Source organism: Scophthalmus maximus, chromosome 14 (assembly GCF_022379125.1).
Source record: "Scophthalmus maximus strain ysfricsl-2021 chromosome 14, ASM2237912v1, whole genome shotgun sequence".
In the NCBI taxonomy this organism is placed as follows: domain Eukaryota; kingdom Metazoa; phylum Chordata; class Actinopteri; order Pleuronectiformes; family Scophthalmidae; genus Scophthalmus; species Scophthalmus maximus.
Window position 1 is genome coordinate 14,995,237 of NC_061528.1, and position 26,056 is coordinate 15,021,292.

General features: G+C 42.3%; 2 protein-coding genes across 4 annotated transcripts in view; one reads left to right on the forward strand and one right to left on the reverse strand.

The window, feature by feature from the left end:
* Positions 1-5,810, forward strand: LOC118320584 (protein lifeguard 3-like). Of its 3 annotated transcripts, XM_035651522.2 has the most exons (12): positions 1-897; positions 1,519-1,798; positions 1,917-1,984; positions 2,134-2,198; positions 2,299-2,352; positions 2,504-2,554; positions 2,675-2,714; positions 2,913-2,950; positions 3,096-3,183; positions 3,553-3,648; positions 3,774-3,827; positions 4,795-5,810. In XM_035651522.2, the coding sequence occupies exons 2-12, from the start codon at positions 1,525-1,527 to the stop codon at positions 4,942-4,944; spliced, it is 978 nt and encodes a 325-aa protein (XP_035507415.1). In that variant the 5' UTR covers positions 1-897; positions 1,519-1,524; the 3' UTR covers positions 4,945-5,810. The 3 variants fall into 3 exon arrangements, with proteins under 3 accessions (XP_035507415.1, XP_035507413.1, XP_035507414.1); XM_035651520.2 differs by having other exon boundaries at positions 3,553-3,827; XM_035651521.2 differs by lacking the exon at positions 1-897 and having other exon boundaries at positions 1,313-1,798; positions 3,553-3,827.
* Positions 5,811-26,056, reverse strand: part of dars1 (aspartyl-tRNA synthetase 1) — a 27,613-nt gene continuing 7,367 nt past the window's right edge. The window contains exons 5-18 of the mRNA XM_035651517.1: positions 25,827-25,919; positions 24,623-24,725; positions 20,305-20,407; positions 19,648-19,728; positions 17,348-17,407; positions 14,436-14,547; positions 12,237-12,371; positions 10,845-10,992; positions 8,236-8,382; positions 7,890-7,932; positions 7,354-7,434; positions 6,844-6,955; positions 6,614-6,685; positions 5,811-6,432 (exon numbers count right to left, since the gene is read on the reverse strand). Coding sequence (XP_035507410.1) covers positions 6,341-6,432; positions 6,614-6,685; positions 6,844-6,955; positions 7,354-7,434; positions 7,890-7,932; positions 8,236-8,382; positions 10,845-10,992; positions 12,237-12,371; positions 14,436-14,547; positions 17,348-17,407; positions 19,648-19,728; positions 20,305-20,407; positions 24,623-24,725; positions 25,827-25,919 — 1,382 coding nt within the window. The 3' untranslated portion in view covers positions 5,811-6,340. The remainder of the gene's footprint in view (positions 6,433-6,613; positions 6,686-6,843; positions 6,956-7,353; positions 7,435-7,889; positions 7,933-8,235; positions 8,383-10,844; positions 10,993-12,236; positions 12,372-14,435; positions 14,548-17,347; positions 17,408-19,647; positions 19,729-20,304; positions 20,408-24,622; positions 24,726-25,826; positions 25,920-26,056) is intronic.

Consider the following 26,056-nt stretch of genomic DNA (forward strand, 5'->3'; position numbering starts at 1 on the left):
GAAAGAAACAAAAAAAAGGCCAATGTGTGACAAATTACGTTATTATAAATAATAATATACGTAATTTAAATTATGTAAATTAATGATTGTGACTTCATTTTAAGGTTAATATATGTTTTAAGTTTTGAGGTTGTAGCCCAGCATTTTCCTTTTTGTATCTTTGTGACACCTACTAGTTAGTTCCACATTTATCAATTTATGTATATGCCGTCTACATAGGAGCCAGTATTAGTCGACTTCTAAACAATCTAGCCACGCATAATGTCCTTGTCACATGAAAACGGACAATCACACTTTAATGCTATCAGCCATGTGGACTATTTAATTAATTGTGTCAATCATGTATATATTGATTACTACCTAGTTTTTGATTTTGAAAGCAATTTCACTTTTGACTCAACACAACTGAACAGCTCTTTTATTTAGTCTTATTTGTTGTTGTTGTTGTTGTTATTGTTGTTCTTTATGTGTGTCAGTGCATGTGTGTCTTTTTTTTGTTTGTTTTTCACTGCCCTAAACCAAATTGCCCGTGTGGTTATTAAACTTGTATTGGTTTTTATTGTAAGATTACACAAAGTGCAGTAGACTGTGTATTATTTTAGAACATTTGAGTTAACTTGGATGGAAAAATACAGTGGGCCTGTCACAGGATGAAAGCTTAAACAAAGCAGCTCAGAGCTCACTATGAGCGTTCCCTAATATCTAACTAACATAATTGTTCTTTTTATTATTCTGAATGGGAGCCAGAGCAACCAGTCTCCGTGACACACCGGTAACAGTGTGGGTTTCAGGGAGCATATCCTGTTACAAAGACGACATCCCCCCCGAGGTAATGTTAACTTGCAGGGAGAGAAAGGACCGAAGTACAGTGCTCACATCTTGAGCTTTAGCTGACAGGTAAGTAACATTTGGAGTGTCATTTGTGTTAATAGTTGCTCTAGACTTTTCTAGGATAACTAGGTTGTATTACAGTACATGTGAATGTATTCGTTATACAGTACATAGATGTGGACTTTTTTTGCCAACAGATAATAATAATAATACAGAACTTGGGATTGTACCATTGTTACAATGTGGTTTTGAATGTGTTGTACCCCGCCCCCCCCAACACACACACACACACACAATTATATAATAACCTCATTATATTTAGTAGATGTGATAATAGTACATAACAATTAACTGGATCACTGTATGTAACATATTGACCAGTATGCTTTATACATGAAAACTGTTTACTCTTAAACACTTAAAAGTGCAATATTCATTTAATTCCAATTGAGTGCAATTATCAACCGTGCAATATTTTTTGCTTCATTATTGTTACTGCTGCTCTGTATATGGTATTTATATTTTGTTCATATTGCTTATTGCTTTTTAAAAAATTCCAACTTGGCTGCTGTAACACTGCTGTTTCCCCCTTGTCTTATTTTATCTTATGTATCATCTTCTCTTGTCAGTATGTGGCACCAGTACATTATATGTACAGTATGAGTCACCACTTATCCTTTCTTCTAGGTGACCATGTCATCTAAAGAGGACAGTCCTCCACCTTATGAGGACGCAGTGCACCGCCCTAAGAACGGAAACTACCCCCACCAGGCACAACATGGCTCCCCGCATCCACCGCCTCCGTCCTACAGCGCCAGTCCACGCATGTTCCCCGGGCCGCCTGGCTACTGGGGCCAGGAGGGTGTCTACCCACAGGCCGGCATGTGGGCAGCCCCTGGTTTCTCTCCGTCGGGGATGCCCACCACAATACCGACTCTGTCTGCTGGAGTGCTTGCGTCCAACTCAGGTTCTGAGGAAATGCCGCAGGACTTCAGTTGATCACATCCTGCATTTTGATCATATTTAGCTCCCAAGACTGACAAAGAAAATAATAAATCACCACTTCGCTATTCCCAATTCTGCAGGAGACATGGAGGATCTTCTGAGCGCCCAGTGGGAGAGCACATCTGTTCGACATGCCTTCATCAGAAAGGTAAGGCTTTTCAACGTTGGTCAAGCCTCAAACACAGGTTCAAACTGTTTTCTTGTTGTCTATAACAACCCTGTTAATCCTCATCTACACCTACTGATCTGTTTTCTTGTGTGCTCAACAGAACTATTTGCTTTTGTGTATTTGGGCAGGTTTACCTAATTTTAACGGCACAGCTCGCCGTCACCTTTTCAGTCGTTGCCGTCTTTACGTTTGTGTAAGTGTTGCCTCTGCATCCCAGCACAAATATTCCAGCTCACTGCTTAACGTGTCTGCCGGGGGATGAAGAACAGTCTGTTGTGCCTGTGCTTTCATAGTGACCCAGTGCGGCTGTTTGTCATCAGATACCCTTGCATCTACTGGGCATCCTTGTGAGTTACACTCTCTAGGAACAAAACAAAAAGATACTTAAAGTTCAATTTTTTAAGAGCAGCTCCCCGTAATCAACAATATCTCAGTGCGGTTATTCTCACGACACAATGTTATATACACTAACAATCTGAAGGATTTATCTCTCCACAGTGTGGTTTACTTTTTGGTGTACTGCATTCTCATCTGCTGCAAAGGGCCAAGGTGAGCCTGAACGAGACAGAAAATAGTTTTGTTGTTACATCTTATTCCAGTATTCAAAACCAGTTATACTTTCATTCGTGCACCTCTTAAAATATTCATCACAATTTTTTGTTTGCCCAGGAGACGTTTCCCATGGAATCTTGTGCTGCTGGGAGTATTTGTACGTATTGTTTATTAGATTATGACTCACAAGCCAATATTGATTATGGTATCGCCGACAATTAGTGATCATTTGAGTTGCATGAAACAAAACAAAGGCAACCACATTGAAAAAAAAAGACAGAACCCTGAAAAAATAGAACAAGCTAGAACCCACTCTGTCCTTCATGACGCATAGTTTTCATGTTTTCTCTTGCAGACTCTCGCCTTGTCTTACATGTCTGGAACAATCTCAAGGTTTGTTTGTTTTTGGCTCCAACTCAGGCAATTCAGCCAGCGCGAAACAGAAAGTCAGAGAGAGAGCATTTTCATAATGACGTATCATCATTACCGTTATTATTGACCGATGTTTTGTTTTAATCACGACGTCTGTCTTTCACAGCTATTACGACACAAAAGCCGTGTTCCTCGCCATGGGAATAACGGCATTAGTTTGTATCGCCGTCACAGTCTTCTGCTTCCAAACCAAGGTAGACGGAGACTGTAAACTGTGTCTCTGTAGCCGAGTGGCCTGTGGCTCGTCAGAGAATGTCTTTGTTGTCAGTGTAAAAGAACGCCTTTGTCTCGCATTACAATGGGGCACTGAGTTCCTTTAAATATTTATAACATTTTGGGACAAGAATTCAACTTCTCCGTCTGATGCAACCCAAGATGAATAAGTTACATTTCTGGCTAGTGCATGTCCTCCCCCCTTTTGAAAAAAGAATTATAATTTCTTTATATACATTTTTTACACCCTTATTTTGATCCTCTTTCAAATGATCTCGACTGCTCTTTCATGTGACTTGAAGCCCATTAGCTCCACTTTCATCCCGTTAATGACTCGTTTCTCATCACAGGTGGATTTCACCTCCTGCGGGGGCCTTCTCTCCGTCGCTGCCGTTTTGCTCATGATCATAGGGATTGTTACAGCGATCGTCCTCTCCTTCCAATATGTGAGGACTCCGGTCAAAGCTTTTGAATTCGTTCTCTCGACTTGTGTTTCTCAGAGTGAGGAGCAGCGGCTCGGCGGGGTGTATCTGTGTTCACATTCAAAGGCCTTTCTTCTGTCACTCCACAGGTCCCCTGGCTGCATATGCTCTATGCCGCAATTGGAGCCATCGTTTACACTCTGGTGAGTCTGAACCCTCATGGACTTAAGCACGATGACAAGAGGCAAAATAGTCCTGACACCCTGAAATACACAATTATTAATTAGACCGAATAGTTGACAATTTAATATCTATAGTCTGAAGTCCCACAGGTTTGTCTTTACCGTGGCACCAAAAAAGTTGCTCAGAAAATGACACGGCAATGTGCTTATCATATGAAGTTGTATAATTTGTGGTATATCGTTGTTTTGGTCTGAGAATTGTGCAACAGGCTGTGAATGTGGACCGACGGATATAGTTCATTTCCTGGGGATATTGAAAATGATCTGTGAATTTCATGCCAGTTTTCCCCTTTTTATTCTTGGTCACGCTATAGCTCACGGAAAGCGGATGTTGGTTGGTTCACCACATTGGTCCCAAGTATCTCAACAGCGTACAGACGGATAGATTCATAGTCCTCAGATGATGTTTCACGTGAATTGTACCCAATTTAATGTTTCCCTCCTGTAATAACTGGTGATCCCTTAACTTTACACTGGTCAAAATTGTCCATATCCAATCCTTATTACCAAATACTTGCAAAATGAATGAAAATTTTTTGTCACGCCACTAAAGATCAGCATACTAACACTGTCCTTGTGAGTATGTTAGCATTCTGTGGGTGCATACACACGTTTTACAGTTTAGCTAGCGTGGCTGTAAACTCTTTTCTTATTTGTTGCACTGGTGACAACTTTGGCCTGATGGCGGCTCCCAAGAAAATGTCACGGGTTATGAAAACATAAGGACTGATTCAAATGGGGAACATGAAGATCACGTCCAGTGTGGCAATGCAGCAAGTTGTTGAGCTATCTTTTGTAGGCAATACTTTATTTGAAGAGAACGAAATGAAAGCGTATTACTGGTTTTCCTGTTGTTGTACTATTTGATGGTCTGACCACATCTCGATTGACAACTCTGCTTCATGTCGTCTCTCTCCTTCCCCGTCAGTTTTTGGTATACAACACGCAGCTACTAATAGGGAACCGGGAGTTGGCCATCAGCCCGGAGGAGTACATCTACGGGGCGCTCTCCCTCTACGTTGACATTGTTCACATCTTTCTCTTCGTCCTTCAAGTCAGCGGAGCTGTGACTGAATGAACCTTGGGTTTACAGCGCATCTCGTCATCTGAAGAGTTTGTACGCGCGGTATATTTTATTTGTCATTAAACGTAATCCTGCTTTCACACAAGTGAGCAAATTAGGAGGCATGGTTTTCAACCGTCAATGGTAAACTTAATTAATTCATCAACTATACTGTAAACTGTTTATATTCTTGTGGCAATAACACACGAGCACTGTGATCTCTTCTTGTACTGTATGATGCTGGAGGTGGATTTACAGCTCTCAGTTTCCCAAGTGTGAATGAGGAGAGATTTTAAAGCTTTTGCAGTCTGTATAGTTGTAAATATTTGAGTAGTATTTTAGTAGATAATCCCTACAAAATGTGCATGTTTTAACAGTGTAGTAATTATGTCTATCAAACCTTAGCAATAGTGAATTAATAAGTAATAGTGTGTGATCCTTATTGAGAGGTTCAACAAAAATGAAAAGGGCGATGCACACCCTGCTGTGCACATGCTGTATATACCCCAATCACACATTGTAATAATGCCATTTCATAGTGACATCCTTCCTACCATATGATCATAAATGTTTTTTTTTAATCTATATATGATTTAGGTTGTGTCTATAGTCCTATAGGATGCAGAGATACCTTGAGAAATTCATTTTTGAAATTTGTATGATTTCATTTTCTGACTTCTTTGTTACTTCTTCATGAAATATGAGGAATAATTTTCTATATAATAAGCTCCAAAAGTGAATTATCTGGAGATATCCGCCTAAGTACTTAGCTCATTGAAAATCCCTCCATGCATTCTTGTTATTTTGTGTACACACACGCGGGCGAAAAAATACCCCACTTACGGTGGGATGGATAAAAATCAACAATGGAGACAAAACAATTGATGGTTTGAGTATGTTTTGTATTTCATGATTTGATTTTAGTTCCGTTGATTCCTTACAAAACACCTGTAGTTACTTGCATACTGCTGGAGACCTCAATCATTAGTCCTAAATCTGTGCTGGTAGTAGGGGGGGCGGGGCTCTTATCTGTATTAAAGCCGTTTCTTCAACATCTACATAGAAAAGAACTTAGACAAGCACTGACTCATTATTAAAAAAGATTGATTATGTTTGTGTCTCTAGCAACTTCCTTAAATCTCAGATCAGCTCCGCTTTCTCTTTAATCTCTCTCTTTAATCTCTCTCTTATTTGTTGTTGGACAACTATGCACACCAATCAATAAAATATACCCTACTGTTACAACTCCCTTATTCTTTCATCATAATGGTTAATCACAGTGGCACGTTAGTGTCAAAGTAAGGAGCTCGCCCCGATACCCTCTCCTTTTCTGGATTAGTATTGTTTCCCCATCACCAGCGTCTGTGTGTTAGTCCAGGATGATTGGGTTTGTCCCCGCGGTGGAAGGGGTTCAAGGTGTCAGGCGCTTGGGGTCACGTGGGAACATGGAGGTCTGGCGTACGTTATGGAGACCAAGGTACAGCATGCAGACTCTCTCCAGGCCTGTGGAGGACGACAGTTCAATCACTCAACACATCTTTGTTTCTGCCATTGAAATCCACCAAGACATCAGACCTGGAGTCATATTGAACTACAGTCTGAAATGATATGGCTCTTAAAGCACAGCATTATCAGCTAATCAGAAAAGGTCTTCTCTGGGTTCACCAAAATTGAGATTTCTTACCAATGCCTCCACCGCCATGTGGGGGTGCTCCATACCGGAAGGAGTCAATGTATGCCTTGATCTTCTCCAGGTCTATAGTATCATGAAAAGAATGAGGTTACATTTTTCGAAAGTCACTTTTCAAACCATCAATCCCACTGTAATTCCCACTATTCTCCAATAGAGGGAGACACAAACCACATGTAAATCACAATGTCCCTTCACACAAACATCTCTACACTGGCTCTCACCAATCTGGTGATGGGTGGCTCTTTCAGTCAGGAGCTGGGCATCGTGGACTCTCTGAGCTCCAGACAGGATCTCCTCGCCCCTCATGAACATGTCGTACGAGTTGGAATATTTCTGATAAAAAAGAAAACAAGACGACATATCACCTGAGATGTGAAGAATCAAGCGATACACACATCTTTCAATGAAAGAAAGGGAGAGAGAGAGAGAAAAAAAGACCCTGACATACAAAACTAAAAGATGTAAACATGGAGACAGAAAAAAAGTCGACTGTCTTGATCAAAGAGTAGACGATATTTCACAGAGATTCCACCAAGACAAGATAAACCTAACTAAAGCCAAAACAAAATGTTGCAGTTCCACTTCTGTGACACTGCTTGCAGATTTCACATTATGCTATAAAAATTATGGTACTTAAGACAAACTGTTCGTGTCAATTTTTTATGACCAAACTTCTAGGAGTTTTGCTTACACTGTGCGTGTGTGTGCGTGCGTGCGAGAGAGAGACTTACGGGGTCGCTTGGATCAGGCATCGTGTAGAAGGGTCTGACAGCCAGTGGGTACTTATCCAGCACATAGAAGTCAGTGTCATACTGAAAAAAAATGATACAAACAGCCATCAGTCGAGTAACTGAGGATTGATGAATGAAATATAATAAACTGCTTAGTAAACTTTTCCTTTATAGTCGTAGTTCTTCACCGTAACGTCCACCATGCTGCAGGATGTCATATGATGTAACCATCATTTTTTTTTTTTTGAAAGTACATTTATACAAACAAATCTGTCTCTGCCTTTGGCTAACACTCCTCAGTGTGTTGGTTTGGCCATGGGCAGTGCTCACCAGGGCCTTGTTGTAAATAAACTCAATATTTACCATTCTAAATATTAATTTTAACTCAAGCCAAGTGGAGAATTCACTGTGGCCCAGGTGTTATGAATTGATAACTAGATCACTTTGGTTTCTCGGAGCAATCTCATGAGCCTGCTGGCACAGTGGTGTCCAGTCAGGCAATATTCATATTTTGACACTCCGGGCCCTGAACGTACCTTTTCCTTGACGAGACGGCCAAGCAGCTTTTCGTTGGGAGTACTGCAGAACAACAGACAAGGGAATTATGTGTTTGTACTGATAACTTAATCTTGTTGTGTTTACCTGTAACTTGCCTGCAACTGTATATTATAAAATGATATAAGTGTCTATTAGTGTATTTATGCTTCTATGTACATTATGTCCCACACATGAGAAGATTCACTTGAATCTTACAAAGTTGCTGAGTCTGATGTTTCACTTCTCTTTAGACTCGGGATATTCAATTTTTTCTGCTGTTATCTAATGAAATCATCTGACAAGATGAGCTGGAAGTGGGTCACAGGGCGTGTGAAGCAGTCTGACCTGAGGTCCTCCTCGTCCCCCATCTCCACCCCTGCCTCGCGCAGCATGGCCACGCCCTCGGTGAACTCCAACCTTAGAGTGGGCTCCAGGAACTTGAAGGGCTCACTGGGAAACTGCTTGTTCACCGTCTGGATCTCCGTCTGGAAGCTGACGCAGAAAAACATAAACACACACACATTGAAAAAATGACTAATCAAGGCACAGAATTCCAACCCACACGGACAAATTGGCTTTTGGTTGTTAACACAACGAGGGTCAAAGCCCACCCTGGACAGTCACTTTGTGAGATAACATTTCAGTAACCTAAGGCCTTATCGTCTTTAAATCTAAATTTCTTCGACCTCAATCATCTCCAAGCCACTCTACATGCTCTCTCTCACCAGAACTGGAGCAAAGCACGGCTAGTGGAGGCCGAAGAAATACTTCAATGGAAAAGACAGTACCTTTCAACTCGTTATGTACTGAGCGAGTAGAGGACGTAACGTACCTCCACCAAGGCCAAACAATCCCACATGTCTGTCTAGCTCTTATAACAGAAAATAGAAGAAAGGGAAGATGATGAGGCACCAAATTGTACAAACTCATAGATCTCAACACCACAAATGTGTGATCAAATCCAAGCACCAATTCCTGATAAATTGACAAAATTGCAATTTTTAGTAGTGCGGGGAAAAATCCTGGATCTGCCACCTGAAGCAGGATCTGCCCCTGAATGTAATGGGTTCTCCCCAGCCCAGACCACATCCTCCTACAGGGTTTCAGTGTTGGTTCAGTACTTTTTACCTTTCCCTGGTGACAGACAAACAAACAGACCCGAGTGAAAACGTTGGGTATTTGGTGGATAAAATTAGAAATACAAAGTGTGGAGACAGAACAGCAGCATTTATCTTGATTAGAAAAGATATCTAATAAGCAGAACTTGTTTTGAAAACAACACGAGTCAAATAACAGAAACCTGAGAGTCATCCGTTGACTGAAACGCACACGCAAAATCATTCAATGTGTCAAGGAGAAACAGTGTGGAAAGTCCTGAGAACGAATAAAAAACACAATCCTGAAAAAGAGGAACAAATGGTCATAAGTTGAAACTTACCACAAGTGACTTTTCAGTTTACAGTATAACACCGGGGCTGCCATCTGCAGCCATCCTGGCACGTGGCCTGATCTGACTCATCTCTGGATCCGTGTTTCAGTGAGACAAGGGATTCTATTTCAACCATCTGAGCACATGGTCTTAAAGTGCATGGGGAAAGAGCATGTGGGGCGAATCAGACGCCAGTTCAACGGTGGAAAAAGATGTTGAAGGAAGGTGCATGGTTTACAATACTTATTGTCATAATACTCTGGCTCTTTGTTAAACTCTGGGCGTGTTTTTGTTGTAACGTGCAATAATAAACCGATGAGAGGGGAACGCCAGGTGCCCTTGCACCGAGGTGGATTTCAATTATAATGGCAGATTTTGCCTGGTAGTAAGAGCGAATGAGTAGACCAGCTTTTTGTTGATCAATCGCCTTCCGCCGCTTCAAGATATGCATATGCATTGTCGGCGCTATCACACCTCGTTTTTAAATCCAACATGCCTGTGGGCACTCAGACGGGCGCATGTGCATTTGCTTTTTGAACAAAGTGGGCGCTGGATGGGAAAATGATCTGTGTCGGTTTTGAAAGAAGCAAAAGAAACTTGCGTCGTGCTTTGTGCCGGTTGTAAGACGGAGCACATTTGGTTAACCTCGCGTTCAAAGAGGTTTTCTTATGAGCTAGTACAAATTGACGGGCATGTGTCTGTCCTATCTGTCAATTCATACCAAGAGCGTACCAGGAAAACAAGCAAACAATGGACATATAGTTGGACATCATTCAGAATCCAAAGTGTGTGAGCAAAGTGAGAATCAAAAGAGGCAGGCACCAGAAGCTTATCTTTCTTTTTTTCTACTGAAGTGGTTTTCTATTTACACAACAGAGAGCAGGTGCCGTAAATATAAAATTAATGATTTCTTTTTTTAGAGGTCGGCTTTGACTACGCGGGACTTTACAGCAGGAGGAACAGACCTCATCCATGCGCTGCCCGCAGTCAGCAATTAAGCAGAAGAGGAGATGAAACTGAAAAATAAGATTGAGGCAACCTGTGTGAGAATAGAGAGGAGTATTCTTCAGCAGTGCAACCATGATGGGTAAAATAAAAAAAGGAAAGGAGTGTAATACTTAAGTCTAAACAACACTGTCATCCATGGGCACAAGGCCAGAAATGCTGCAGGTTCCATACAATAAAATGAGTTTTACCTTCATCTTTTTTTTCCCAGTCATCTCAGCTCATTACATGTGCACCACTCGTTCAAACCACTAGGTGGCAATAGAGCCACATCATTACATTGACCGAGACAGCAGCGTGAATGATGATGTATTTAATCTGGATTCAGCAGATGAAATGGCTTTTCTGAGACATACAATATTTAGACCTTTTGCCAACCAGGACATTTCCACACCAGGAACGGATCCTTTCAAACAGTGTAAAACCTGAAACGTGCAATATACTGTACATTTTGTTCCTTGTGCAAAAGTTTAAGTCCAACAAAAGAAAACAATTTGAGCTTTATAAACCTGAATCTTACTTGTCTCTCAGGCCCTTGAAGATCTGAACCATGGTGTCGGTGATGGAGTCGATCACCTCGTGGTAGTGGTAGTTGAAGGCCATTTCAATATCCAGACCCACAAACTCAGTCAGGTGACGGTGGGTGTTGGAGTCCTCTGCCCTGAAAACTGAAACAACGCAGATGTAACACAGATGAATGAATACATGGAAGTAGAGGAGAAGTGGGAGCTTTCAACACATCTTTTAATAAAACAAAAAAAATCTGTATCATCCCATAACCGGGGCCGATGCATCACTTTAATGAACAAAGGAGCAGGTCACGAGGCAGGGGTCCTTGTGAAGGGTCTTCAAGTTCAAAATCTGCCCTCTAAATTCTTAGAGGGCAGAGGGGGCAGTCTTACCCCAAAAATATCTCGTGAAACAAGGATGTGTCGCCATTCACATTTGTGCTTCATCGAAGAGTATTATGTCACACAGAAAAAAAACTCATCTTACGCTAAAGAGTTAAAACTTAAAGAACTTTCACGTAATGGATTGTAAAGCACTCTGTGTTTTTTGAGTCCTATAAACTAAACCAGTGCTGATTACCTTATAGGTGATCGCTGAGAGATCACGACCGATGATGGTTTGCAGGTATGAATTAATGGCATGATGATTCCTGCATATGATAAGCTGCAGACAGCCAGAGACTTGTGTATGAGCCTGACAATGTCTCACGAATGTGAAACCAAGCTTCTGTTCTGTTCATTTCACAGGTCCAGAACTGTTGGAGTGATACAACTACACGCAAACCTGTTGATTCAATGTATGTCAACATCCACAGTTGAAATCAGGGCCGTTCGCATGCACACTATTTCTCAATGACAGTATGTATGCCATTATAAATGTGGATATTCACAGGGCCAGACGTACACACGAGGTACCAATTCTCCTTACTTGCTAAATCAGTGCGACTGTAACTAAGGCAACAGCAGTGAGCACATTGGTGCCTTAGAAGCAGTGATGACCATAAAGCCCCTTGATTTCTTTGTGTACAGTAGCTACAGAGGAGAAAACAAGGACCATGTGTCCGCCAGTGGAATCCTAGATGTGCATCCTTCTCCTAAATGTTTTATTTTATCTGGAGTGAGATTTTTTTTTTATCAACTTTAAAAAAAAAAAAAGCAACATACTGTTAATATTTAATCAAATGGTGGCAGTGTTAGTGCACCTACAGAGCTGTGAATACTCTTGAATCCAGTACAGCATCATAAAGTCTTTAACAAGTCCCACTCTGTCAATAAGCTACATTTTTTAAAAACTGACATCTCAGTTAATAGGGTCCAGAGTTTTCACAACAATCCGGCTGCTCGTTTCGCTCTCATAAGTGAATGAGCGTATACCCAGGGGACAGACGGAAGGTGTTTCTTACCTGGCCCCACACAGAAGACCTTTTCAAAGTCGGCACAGATGCACATCTGCTTGTAGAGCTGGGGAGACTGGGCCAGGTAGGCGCTGGTCTTAAAGTAAGACACGGTGAAGACATTTGCTCCACCTTCACTGGCAGCTACAGGTGACAAAAGAAGACAACTTTTAGACATGAAATTATATATTTTGAAAAAAGACCTGATGGAGGGTTTGACAAACACCCTTGACTTGAAATAACTTGACTCACCACCACACTAGTGATGATTTACCTTATATTACACTTTCACTGAAAGTTTCAGTTTAGAGTATTTACAGTCTTTTTTAGATATTTCTCAGTCTTTTTGCCTGCAAACTGTTGGATGATGGCAAAATAATATTTTTTGAACCTCCTGATTAAAGACTACAGAAAGTTTCCTGGTTGTGTTTTTCAAAACAAACGAAATACAGGTCACAGAATTATATAACATAAACCAGACTTAAATAACACATTTGTGGTTCCCTTTTTGAAAGACGTCAGTGGGCAATATCTGACATTCTCATGTCGTCAATAATATTGTTAGGGTGGGGGTTTGCATGGCACAAACTGTATGTGCTATGGGTGGTGGCACGCAGGCAGGAAGGTGTGGGTTTTTGCAAAAAAAAAAGTACACAGACGATTTACAGGTGCCGCCAAAACAAAAGAGCAGGCAGTTTTGAATTCAAATACTCTGGGTGCTTGGCGAATATCATTGGCTCTTTGAGAAAAGAGGAAGTGAGAGAGAGGTTTTGCCACCGTTTGTTTCAAATCTGAGAGGCACGTGATAGGCCGAGGACGAGAGATTAGTGCAGTGTGGAACACAGAATCATATTCATCTTTTATTATTCAATATAACATTGAAATTGATGATTTTAGAATAAAGATGTGTTTGTGTACAACTGTCATTATCATAAAATAAATGAATTTCAGCATAAGAATGTATCTCAGACCTGGCGCCTCACTTATAACCAACAGGGCCTGAATGAGGTCTACGCCACTTCTCACGCAAAAGTTGGGATCTGTAAAACCGAACTTGACGGGACAATGTGCGCATCTGTACGAAAAATCTGACCCACATCTGTACAAACATATTTGGAGACATTTGTGATGCAGATGGTGAGGTGGTGACTAGAAGCCAGATTGTAGAAATGAAATGTGAGAGGCGTCATTATACGTATAATTCATTAGGGTCTGTCATCGGAATATACCTCTTCACTTCAAACCACGTCAGATACAGAAGTCCAAGATACCATCAAACAGCATTAAAGATGAGTCCAGTTGATAGTTTTCAGACAGAGTTTTTGTGTCAAATCGCTGCAGTGACCACGACTGTGCTGTCAGCTTTCGTCAGAAACCTTGAGTCCATAAAAATTATTTTCTTGGGTTTCTCAGCCACTGATCACCGGGCTCATTTCTATGCATCAACATTCACAAGGTGCTTTGTATTGACCATTTATGCTTGGATGTGGGCGTATAGATGGCAGAGTGTGAGGCTGATCCACATGCGCGCATTTGCGATGATTTATATAAGGGATCATTGCCTGCAGGTGTCCATGCGCACGGTTTTATGAATCTCGCCATTTTCTGCGTTTGTGAGCTTTACACCTAAAGTATGGATCCTGCGCACTGTTTTATAAATGAGGCCCCTGCTGTTGAGAAAGCATTTCAAGGACGAGAGGGGCCGATGCAGAGAAAAGCTAAAATAACTATGTTCTGAATGTTGAGTCTTCCCTTTATTCAGTGATGTGGGATAAGGCCTTTTGGGAGCAGGCTTAAGGAAAAACCACCCCTGTCAAATTAGAAGGACGCTGTGTGGAAATATGAGAGTTGATCGATGTACCAAAATCCCCAGGGGTCTGGATTACATTTCTGATTCGTCTGAAACAATAAAACTCTTGTCTAATACCTTCTTGTGCAAGACTGTTTTTTGTTTCAGAAACTCCCATTAATCACTAAAACCGTTTTGTCAGCTTCAACTGAACTTCAAGTTTGGTTCCTGAATTGAATTGCCGCCTAAAAAGAAAGAAGAAAAAAAAAGGACAACCCGAGCAGGAAGTTTAATTTACAAATGTCACACGATGACTCACTGGACACCTGTGGGCGGTGTTATGGTAACAAATGTGCTTCCATTGTTATCTTACTTTTCCCCATGAGGCAGGATCAATGTGACAGAGATAGTCTTTGTACCTGATATGATTTTCGGGGTCTGGATCTCCACAAAGCCCTTTGTGGTGAGGGTGTCTCTGAAGAGCTGGCACACTCCTGACTGCAGCCGAAAGATGGCCTGGCTGGTGGTCGTCTACAGGAGCGTCCATAAACAAACAAACGGACACAGACACACACGCGGCAAAAACCAGGATTAGCATGATTCATCTGATTATTTTACACAATTGTAACAAAAGTGGCCTGAAATGTATTCAAACCCAGCAAAGAGCCGCCAGGAATATTAAACCATTATATATTGAAGTTATAAATATAGATATAAATGTTTATACAGAAATTGAGACAGGGAGTAAAACTACTACATAAAACAGCAGATAACTGTAAAAAAACAAACTAATCACCAAAATCCTCCAAAGCAGCAACAGTTAGGCAACAGAGCATGTGAAAACGTAAGCGAACACTGCCAAAAGATCCACTGACTCATCTCAAATGACCACAAGGTTTCTATAAGTGAGCTTTAACGGCTTTCAACTCCAGTTATTATACATCTTCTCGGAGAAGGGCGCGTCTCCGAGAGAGCAATACAAGAGCAGCTCTCAGGTCTGTGCTAATTAAGAGGTTTCCTTTCTCCCCCTCTTCTCCATCTCCAGTGCCCGTCCAGTCCTGAATAGAAGTCTGACGAACAGGTGGCAGACTGGAAAAAGTGATAAGGTCTTAATACTGGCAGGCTCATTAATCTGCAGACAATGCCTCAGGGGCCTTCTGACAGAAACTTCTCCAAAATTTCCACTCAGAATACTTCAATATACTGCAAAAAAGAATATGAAAGATAAACCCATGAAACTTTCCTGCAACAAAACACTAAAGTACAAAAACCTTTAAAAAGCAGTGAACCACATAAACGACTCTGCCCTCACAGCACCTTTGACTCATTTGTGCCTCGTGTTACACCAGGGAAAATGACCTAAAACCAGTGAAGGGCCACGTTCAAAAAAGATTTTGAAAGCACTTCCTGTTTACAGCAAGTCTACAGCGTGTAGGTACAGAAGGGGGAGGGTGGCTAGTGGTTGGTATCTATAGAAACTGACAGTTCTTCTGATGGTGCCACCTTACAGTGTGTAGAAGAAGAAGAAAAACACGCGACCTCATCTGAGGTACCTTGCAGTGGCAAACGGTACTCGTTTGAAACCGTGCTGCGGTGACGATCCACCACAGGCGGGTTTCGGAGCACAAAATTGAAGTAAAATTATTTTCCACCGGCTGCTGAGGACAGGTCCTCTTGCTGCTCCGCATTTGGTTAATATACTTAGAAAGTGTCAAAATTCTCCTAGTGACGCGTGGAATATCAGGAAAATGAAATGAACAACTGCTGAAACAATTTGAATGAATTCAAAATCTATTAGAAACTTTCTTTTTTATAATAAATTAAGTGTTGAAGTTGTGCTTGCCCACTCACTTTGTCATATTTGTTAATATCCATTTGTTTCTCCATTGTGAAGATTTCTTGTTCTTTTTTCTTTCGCGATAATAAAATGAAGATCTTTAGATTCTGGACTGTTGCTGAGAGAGAGAAAAAAAGCAACTAAAGCTCATACTCATTCTCTTATACGCTTACAATATTTCTTACATGTCCATAATGCTACTCGACACCAACTAACCCAGCAGGATAACTGTCCAGAGACGCACTTACTATAGGTCCAGCTGTCGAATGCAAGCTAAAGAAAAATGGACTGAAGTAAACTGTGTCCACAGAGTGTAAGTGCGAGGCTCCTTATTTAAAGATGGCGAAGTTCCTTAGGAACCACATTATTATTGGATTGGTTTTACGGTTCACTTTTGGAGTCTCTGTCTGCGAGTGTGGGAACCACTTTACAGCTTCACTGGGCTCGGGGTGTAAAACTGATGACAGTGTCCACGAGCTCAAAGTGCACAGAGCTACAGAAACAGGTGTTGCTGCGAGGCCTGTGAGCTGCGCGGTGTCAGATCCTTCCTGCCTGTCGCATCATCAACGTGGGAGGCACAGATCAAAACAATGAGACTCTTTGTGGCTCGGCGTCTTCTGCTGCTCGCACGGACTCTGCACATCTCCCACACATCACAAGACTGACGGCATCAGACAATTAAATCACAGACCATCTCCTTTCACTCTTAGCGGTGTAGTGGTTGGATTTGCATTCAGGATGCTTCCGGTGGCTCATACAGTTTTCTGCTTTCCTTTTAATGTGAAAAAGGTTTAACATTTTGTCCTCTAATGGCTAAGACCTTTCTTTCTTTTTTTTTAATCTGTAAAGCAGCATCATCGCATAAAAGGTGTAGCGTGTGATTCCTAAGCTGTTTTCAGACATGAACATCAGAAAACATCAGGAAAATTGCGTCCACAAGTTTTCTGCAGTTTGAACGCAGCAGGAGATTATCTGAGTCACAACAGAAGGAAAGTTTCCAGAATATTCAGGTGTGGGGTGGCACCTGGGTAGAGTGCCGACTCGCTTGCTGTGAATCTTTCAGTGATTTTCCTGCTGATAAGAAAAGTTCTGGAAAATGTCTGGAGCAACATTTGCATTTGTGTTCTCACATAGGGAAAATGCAGGAAAATGTTCCAGATTCAGTGCTTTTATGGAAGCGGTTCCATATTACTAGATAACATTTACAACATTACCTTTGTAACTGTGTAATTTCTAGGATGTTGAAATGGTGAATAAATAGTCCTGAGAAGTCGAGGTTAAAATTGAAGGTGTGGCTTCAAATGTCTGATCTAGCATCTTTTTATAAATCTCACCAGACGATTTCACAAGCCTCTAACGAGGACATGCCACTTGTGAGATTAGATAAATCCGGAAACATATTGTGCAGGCTTTGTCACGTATTCAGGCTTTTTTGTTTCTTCTCTTTTTTCCTCTTTTCCCACTTGTTTTTCCTCGGCTCTGGGAGCAGCTTACCCTGAGATCGATCACCCTGTTGTCCAACTTGGTATCCTGGTTGACTGTGGCTCTGCCTTCCTGAGGGCAAACAAAAACATTATCACATCACCACAAGTCCTAAAAAAAACAATAAAATATTCAACTACTCTTCAGTCCCTGTTGTGTGTCGTGGCCAGTGATGTGTAAACGTTTTTTTGAGGCTGTTCAAACCTCACACCAAAAAGACAGGCAATACTAGTCACACCATTCAAACTAAAAACACTGGCGACCATTCAAGCACCGTGTTCTTTCAGCCATAAATGACTTACAGTTGATTTGTTACAGCAGCACATGTTTCAGGGTCGACTACAACAAACAACATCTGCAATATGGGACCATAAGGCAATAATAGAGAAAAGAAAAGAAGAAAAAAAAAAACACTAAAATGAAATTGTAAATATTTCATCACAGGAGGAGCCGCTGCTTCCAGGGTCATGGATGTCAGGCTTCCTCATAGGGCCCCACTGGGGTTTGAGCTAATAGGCTGCACAGCCAAATCCTGCCCCGCACAGAGCAACAAAAAAAAAAAATTTGGACAGGCAGACAGGCAGACAGACATGGCTAATCGACGGGGCTGTTAAAGGCCTGAGTCTCTCGGGAAGACAGGTGCTGTGACAAGTGTGAGACATTTAATCCCTGAAGAAAACACCTGGGACTGACTTACTGGATAAACAGAAGGGCTCTTAGTGGTCGCTCATCTGGTGACACCCATATATTCTTTTTTTCTTTTTTTTCAATAATAAAAAAATTGGTGTTCAACAGCTACACAAAAACAATAGCTATTGGTGTGTGGCATTAAAAACTATGCTGATCTGTCTGGGAATACAGTGGTTTGTATCAAATAGTTGGGGTTTAACAAAACAGCCAATCTGCATCATTGTTTTAAAAATTTATCAAATGATAATTGCAGCTCAATAACATCTCACAGATGAGCATGATCGACAATGACAGTAGTATTTTTGGTGTTTTCTTTGATCATGATTTTGAGGTATGGTAACGTTTCAGAGCCACTCTCAAAAACACTACATGCTGAACTTGCTGCAGGAGCAGGACTAAGTAAACTATCCAGGCAGATCAACTATCTGATGACATGTTGAGTTCCACGTTAACCTGCTTGTCGTGCAGGTTCATTCGTTTGAGAAGAATCTATTGCTGTGGATATTTGTGCTGAAAGGTTATTTTCATGTTTGTTTTTTTCAAGGTTACACAGTTTTGGCAAAATGTTCTGTGTATCTTTTTAGATAAAAAACTAAGCTATGACAGTAAAATTTAAAAAATAATAATCTTTTGAATTGAATTGGTAACCAATTAATTATTGAACTGACCTGCTGTCAAGACAGTGGCTGACACCCCCCCCCCCCCAAAAAAAACCCAGCATCCCCAAAGTTTAATAACCGCTAATGACCTCCTAAACTGTAGGTGGGAAAATAATAGCTTCTCTAATGCATCGCCTCAAATGAGTCTGCATGAATGCATAACTCTTGGTAATTGGAATTCAGAGAGCTCCCCCAAACCGTGGCTGCCGGCTCTTATGAAGACTGTGCGATGGAATCACATTTTGCAAAACAGAGTTGAGTCAAACGAGGTGATTGTACTCGCTGAATGAGGTGTTAATCAGTGAGCCGTTCTGTTACCGTTAACCAGGAGTCAAATCACAGCATGGTTATGCCACTTTCTTGCTTCTGATATTAAGTATTACGATGAATTGGGGCGAATTTAGTCAGTCCAAACGTTTCCATGTAAGACAGTGAACTCTCACGCACACCGACACACAGTTCCTCTTTCTCACACGGAGAGGTTGATGTCAGAAGTTTTTTAAATAACAGTCGAGTCTGGACTGGAGCAGCGTCTACAGCTGTAGTACACCACCACCCCCCCACACCACCACCCCCCCCACCCCCCCCCCCCCCCCCCCCCCCCCCCCCCCCCCACCCCCCCCACCCCCCCCCCGGCTGAGACTGAGCTGTCTTTTCGGCATTACAAGCTGATATTTTTACCTGACAGTAAAAAGTTTCACCTCGAGAATGTGCCACACATGGTATTTCATTCCAGGTCGCCTAAATTGTCAGTGTTTGGGGGGGGGGGGGGGGGGGGGGGTGTTCAGCCAAAACACAAAACTTACAGACCTGTAAGAATATGAAGCCATTTTTTTCATGTTGCTAAAATGTCCTATCGCAAACTTCACAGTGCTGTTTTATTGAAAATATGGAGTACAATGAATCAGCCTTGGCTGTCAGCAAATATTTCACTTGGGGTTCCATCCCTACGTTCATCCTCACCTCTTCCCCTACTGCCTCGGGCCTGACGGCATCGTCCAACTGCAGGGGAAGACGAGCCTCTGCCTGGCTGACGACGAAGATCTGCGGGGGAAGAAAAAAACCGAGAGCATTAATATTCAGAGGGTGACAAACCACCAACGTTTTTCATCACACATTTCTGACATAGGAAAGTACCCAGACTCCACACACAAGCTCAAGGGTGTCTAAAAGTGAAAGACTGTGACAGTGTAAACTGTTAAAACCTCATCTGCGTATGAGCAGTTGACTGTGTGTTACAACTACTGGGTGTCTGTGTGGTTAACGGTCGTGTTCAGTTGGTGGGTACAAACTGTACAAATCTGACGCAGTCCACTGAGCCATGTAGTAAATCTGACATCTATGTTGTTTGTGTGCTTGTGTGCTCACTACAGTGTAACAAGTACAGTATGTTCCAATTGTAAAATAAACACAATGTTTTGGAGTAACTCAAAATCACACACTGTGTTGACTGAGGAATTGAAGGTGCATTAATGTGTGTTGCTGTTTACATGACACCTGTGTAGCGCCTGTGTGAACAGCTGTGTGTTTTTATTTAGATGTAAAAGGAGCATTGCAGTGCACAAAAAATAAATAAAGAGAGTACATCATCTGCGACGACTGTGGTGAAATTATGCCCACCCTCTCAATGTGGAGCTCCACATCCTGCTGGGAACAGCTCTCGATCTTCTGCTCCACTTTCCTCACTGCTGCCTCCACGTCTACGATGCTCTCCTTGGTGATGCTGGACGAGACGGTTGGGAAGAGTAGTAGGGTAAACAACAGACAGCACTTAGAAAACAATGTTGTGTGTGTGTGTGTGTGGGAGGCCAACTGTGTGAGGCCAACTGAACGTTTCCCTTAAACTCTTGACGGATGCACGCAGACATGCGTTTTCAGTTTACATGGTGCGATGTGCGGGACGGCGTGCGGTCGAGTGATTTAGATCCTGAGAGAACAAAGGCTGCGCTGACATTTGCTAACGCCGAAGGTAAAGTGGACCAAGATCCCACGAGAGCATATGGCTTTCGTAAAAAAACTGCAACACCACAACCACCAACCCCTTTCTCTTCTCAACACTAATGTGTCTACTTTCATCAGGTTCACATCAACAGGTTGCAACAGCGCAGAAAACATTTTGCTGGTTTCACACGTCAAACTGCAGACAAACTTGACTGTCATGAAATGACTCATACTGTGGGAACAGATTAAGAATACGCTATTGTATGACAATTTTACTCACTTTAAAATAAAATCTGGGGCCGCACAATGATTCCTGTCACCCCATTAATCTGTTTCTGCTATAAAGTATAAATTGACCCAACTGCCTGTTGAATAGGGTATGTGCTATTAAAAACAGCACCAGCTTTTAAGGCCCTTGTCACTGCACTTTCTTTTTTCTTCTTCACAACTTTCAGTTACTTTCCAAATTTCCCCTTTAACAACTATATATTTGTTACAAAGGAGAAGTAGTAAATAAATACAAGCAGGTGAATAGGAGAAAGATTGTCGAGCTATGAGAAAACTGATTGACAGTTTGTAGCAAAAGGGTAGCAGCTTACAGAGAGAGCTCGTGGGAAGTACCCAGCGCTCCAACAACAACAGTTCGCTATAGAGAGCAGGCGTACAAATTCCTATGAGGTGAGAGTAAGCTACTAAGTATTAAAGGGGAAGACTTTGTTAAAATTTAGTTGCAATGTTTTTTTCAAAACAAGGTGCCGTCTTCCTACACAAACTCCTCGCTGAAACTCGGATAAGAGATGTGAGGGACAATGCCGATCGTCATGAAGCAACGAGGCCAGATGGGAAAGCCGCCGAAATCCTTCATTCCTCCTCATTAAAACGCAGTAATGAGGGAAGGAACACGGGGGAACCGCTGTCCCTTCAGCCCCACGACAGCTGCCGCCGTAGTCCTTCCCTTCTAGTCGGAGATCAGTTAGATAAATAAATGCCCACGTTAATAACCTCCGCCGCAGGGCGGAGAGTCTGTGCCAACACATCCAGTGCACATGGAGGGAAACAGACTTATTAACTCAAGACTTAGATGAGTAATACAACTGAAAGAGCAACGGGAGGGAAGCTTCTTTCACATTAAATCTTTTTTTTTGGGGGGGGGGGTTAATACTGTCTGGAATTAGTACAAAAATGTGGAAAGTTGTGAATAAAGTAATTATGTGATTACTGGAAATATTTATGTAACTTTGGTTAGATTTACTATAACTTGGATTATGATTATTTTGGTAAACCCGCACTACCTTTAAGGGGTAAAGTTAAAGAGATACTGGGCCCTTTGCACTATTACTCTGGTCAACAAAAACACATTTAGTCAGAAGTCATGAGATGCTGACGTATCACAATGACAAGAGAGGAAAGTAGAGCTGACTGGAACAAGATTTCCTTGTCATGTATGCAGTGGCCGGCCTTTTGCACACACACCACAGGTCACACTATGATTCTTTCAAACAAGTATCATCCAAATTAGAAATTTCTATAAAAAAAAGAAGAAAAAAACCCCAGACTGAATCCGGCAACTCAAAATTGAACCGCAATTACAAACTTCCCAGTGCATAAAACTGACATGTCTATTGTCTGCGTCACACCCAGACCGCCTGGGGTTCCTCGAGTCGAGCAGCGGTTGCCGGATCTGAAGATCACTTAATTAAATAGTGAGAGTGAGAGGACGACGTCCTGGATATACAACATGTGATATTAGACTTCCTCAGCAATGTCATCACTGCCCTCGACATGATTATGAGAGGATTTACTTGTAATCCAGGATTTTACTAATGATGTCAATCATCACACCAGTGTGTGGAGTTAGACTGGGGCCAGAAAAGCCACAGGAACTGGGAGCACCAGCTGTCTTTTAATATCTTAATAGAAAGAATTACCACATAACAGCAACGTTCAGACATCATCTTGATAAATCGCTATGCTGCAGCGTGACTATGCTATTTTTTTCGACAAGACCGTGTCATGGAAACCATGTCATCTCTTTAACTCGCTCTGTTGTCAGGTGTCGATGTATGGCTCAACTGTCCAACTGTCCGACCACAATATTGCAGAACCAGATTTAGGAACTTCTGCACATAAAAGAAGTTGCAGAAACGTATTGAAACATAACCGATGCCTAAAACCCACAAAAAAACAGTCTCTTGTGTGACTCACAGTTAACTTTTCTACAATATTAAGATGGAAACACAAGTCCTTTCACACTTGTGGAGCAATGAAATGCTGCAGGAATACAGAAAATAAAGCCGAGCCTCGCTGACGGCTGGTCAGGGCACCGCAAAACTTCTACCACAGCGGGTACCAGTGTGCTCGGGCAGCAGAGGTCAAGCCTCAGGGCCCGTGCAGCAGTGACCTTGGGCCTCATTAGAAAAATGTACGCGTGTTTGAGACTCGTGAACCTCGACACATCGCAGCAACCACAGACGGAGGCTCCGAAGGTCTAATTTATGAAACGCGAGTATAATGAATGTCAGTGAAACGGTAATTTATGCACATTTGGATATTCATCAAACACTTAGTAGCTCCCACTTGTTTACATATGACTCGGGCTGGTGTGTACATAAACCCTATCATTCATTATTTACTTCATTAAGTCTGTGCTGAATGTATGACTATATTTACTCAGAGCATTACAAGAACTGTTTATTGTAGATGTTATCTAATATAATAACAGATATCGGGCAGACTGTTGCTCTTCTGCTGCTCAGTCCTGAGTGATCTCAGGGAGTGAGAAGTCAGGGAGACGCACTCATCCTCCGGTCACCCCGACGTGGTCTCCACTCTGGGTATGAGGTCATTGTCTGGAGCGATGATGGGGTTCGATAAATCTCCATTGATGTTTGACACCGCCGTCTCTGCTCTGTCAGTGGTGTGCTATCTAATTAAAATTCTTAATGAAGCGGAGTTCTTTCAACTCTTGTAGGTTTCTCTGGGAGGATGAACCAGCAGACACTTCAGTTCTCTCTTCAGTCTTAATGGCAACTTTTTAAGGGGCAGTAAGCGATTTGAATCCAATACACGGTCCTCACGGTCTCTAGCTGCCGGTTCTGTGCGTGCACCGGAAAAAAACAGTTTCTTTCGGCGCAGCCCTGGCTCTGTAAATTGAAATGCATAAAAGTTGTGCGGATCGCAACACACAACACTGTGTGCAGAGACGTGCTAACAAATGACAACACAACTCAGGGCTTTTGGCCTCGTGGTTAGCACGTCCGTCTCCCATACCCGAGCCTGTGACTTCAAGCTCCGACTGATGCAATCCAAACAATCAACAACAAGTCTTTCTCCAAAAATGGCTTACTGCCCCTTTAATAGTGGGCTTGTGTCAAACTGCATTAAGCAACACTACATTGCGTTGCTTGTGATCTTTATTATCCAATGTTATAACTGCCATTCTGGTCTGGCGGATTAAGAAACTCATCAAACAACAGGAGTACTGGGAAAAAGTTATTTACTTAAGCACTATATGTTTTAGTTAATGACCTGCATTTCTTTGTGAAAAAACAATTTTGGAATTATTACAAAAGTGAGCCCCTCTGCGAACATCAGCCGTATTTTTCAGCATTATTACGAGCCCCCCCCCCCCAGCTCTTTTATTCATTTAAAAAAAAGTGCACTTTCGCTGATAGTTGTGTTCATTTATAGACTACCAGTAATGGGCTTCAGTTTAGCGGCTAACATGACTAATGGTGCTTGGCTCTTAAGTATTTCTTCCACCTCTGATCCAAGCTGCAGTATCTGCCATCGCAACAGGAACCGCTCCATTAAAGCGCTGCTGTATCCCACCCCGTTAACAGCCCGCTTTTGTTGTCAAGTGAAAAATGATTGATTTCCACACCGTCCACCTCACTAAGAATGTGTGAAAATGGAATCGGCCGGCGAGTCGGGCCAAGCATTTTCCCACCATTGTTCTTTGCCCCCTCCGACAGGAAGAGCAGTCTCCGTTACTCACTTTGCGGCAAACTTGACCATCTGCTTGCTGGCACGATCTCCCACCGCAACGAGTGCCTGCACGTTGAACTGCTGCTGACGCAGGACCAAGAAGCATTGCTTTCCTGAAAACAAAACAACGACAACATTTAGTGCCAGGGTGTTAAGAGCCCTTTCCAGCAAGCTTAACAGGCTTGTCACGATAAAAGCTCTGGTGCTCACTCAGGTAATGTCAGTTTGTGCCGTCCAAAGGGCCAAAGTGTTACTCAGGATGAAGAGCGGTATCCCTCAGCTGTAAGGACTCTTCTTGTAATCTACAGGTAAACTGTCAAACATTTGTGAACACAGTCTTCTCTTTGAAGAGCACTGTGTGGCGAAAGGGTGATTGCTACCTTCCTAACAAACACACACACACACCTTGGGTCAGGGTAAACAAACTAGCCAACAAAAACTCGGGGCAGTAGGTGGTGGGACCACCCGGGTACTTTGATGTTTGTTGCCTGTGAGAAGGGGGCGGGGGGTGGGGATAACAGTGATGCCAAAATCCCACCAACAGATGCGACTCATCCCAGACTAAAATCGGGATGTTATACAGCACACAGGGACATCCTTACATCGGGCAGAGGTTGAAGTTATCATGAAAGGAAATGGCAACAAATGAAAGATAATCACAGAGACCGTACTTTATTTGTAATGTCAGATTTAGCAAGGCAGTAAAAAAGCTTGATGTCTCATACAGAGATGCAATAACCTGGCAAACTCCGCGGGGTTCATTTTACTGAAACAGAGCATCTACGTGGCTGCAAGTAGCTGTAAGCCAGCAGAAATCTGAAGTTATCTGATCTTTCAGTTGGCAGTGAAGTCGGAAAATGATATCAAAACACACCCTCGGATTGTCAAACTCGGTCTAACATGGAAGTATGGGCCAAAAAAAAAAAATACACGCCAGAAAGGAATATATTGTAGACATATTCTCATTTCACAATAAGGTTTGATGAGTCTAAAGAGAGTTCTGTCAATCATCTATGTCGTGGGGAATCGAACAACACAAAGTTCTACTGGTTCTCTTGAAGGGAATGGGGTGATGTGAAGCACTGGCTCAGGACGTTTTACACATTTCAGTACAGCACACTGAGGATTAGCACTAAGGTCCGTCCAGTCCAATCCGTAAGAAAGTTGTGCTTAACCAAATAAAGGGTGAACAGAGACAGGGGGGGTGATCTCACCTTTGGCTCTGCTGGTGTGGACTCGGGCACGCAGCCAGATCAGCTGGTCAGCTCTCTCGGGAGTGAGGTCTTGGACCCGTACCAGGGCTCTGTCTGCACACACACACAGAGATTTCTTAAGGGTTTTTTTTACTTAAAAATAACTTTTCTGTCTGCCCATCTCTGCATAAAGAATCCCACACCCACTCTTTAGCTCTCTGCACACCCCCAAAGGCAAAAAGACATGTGGA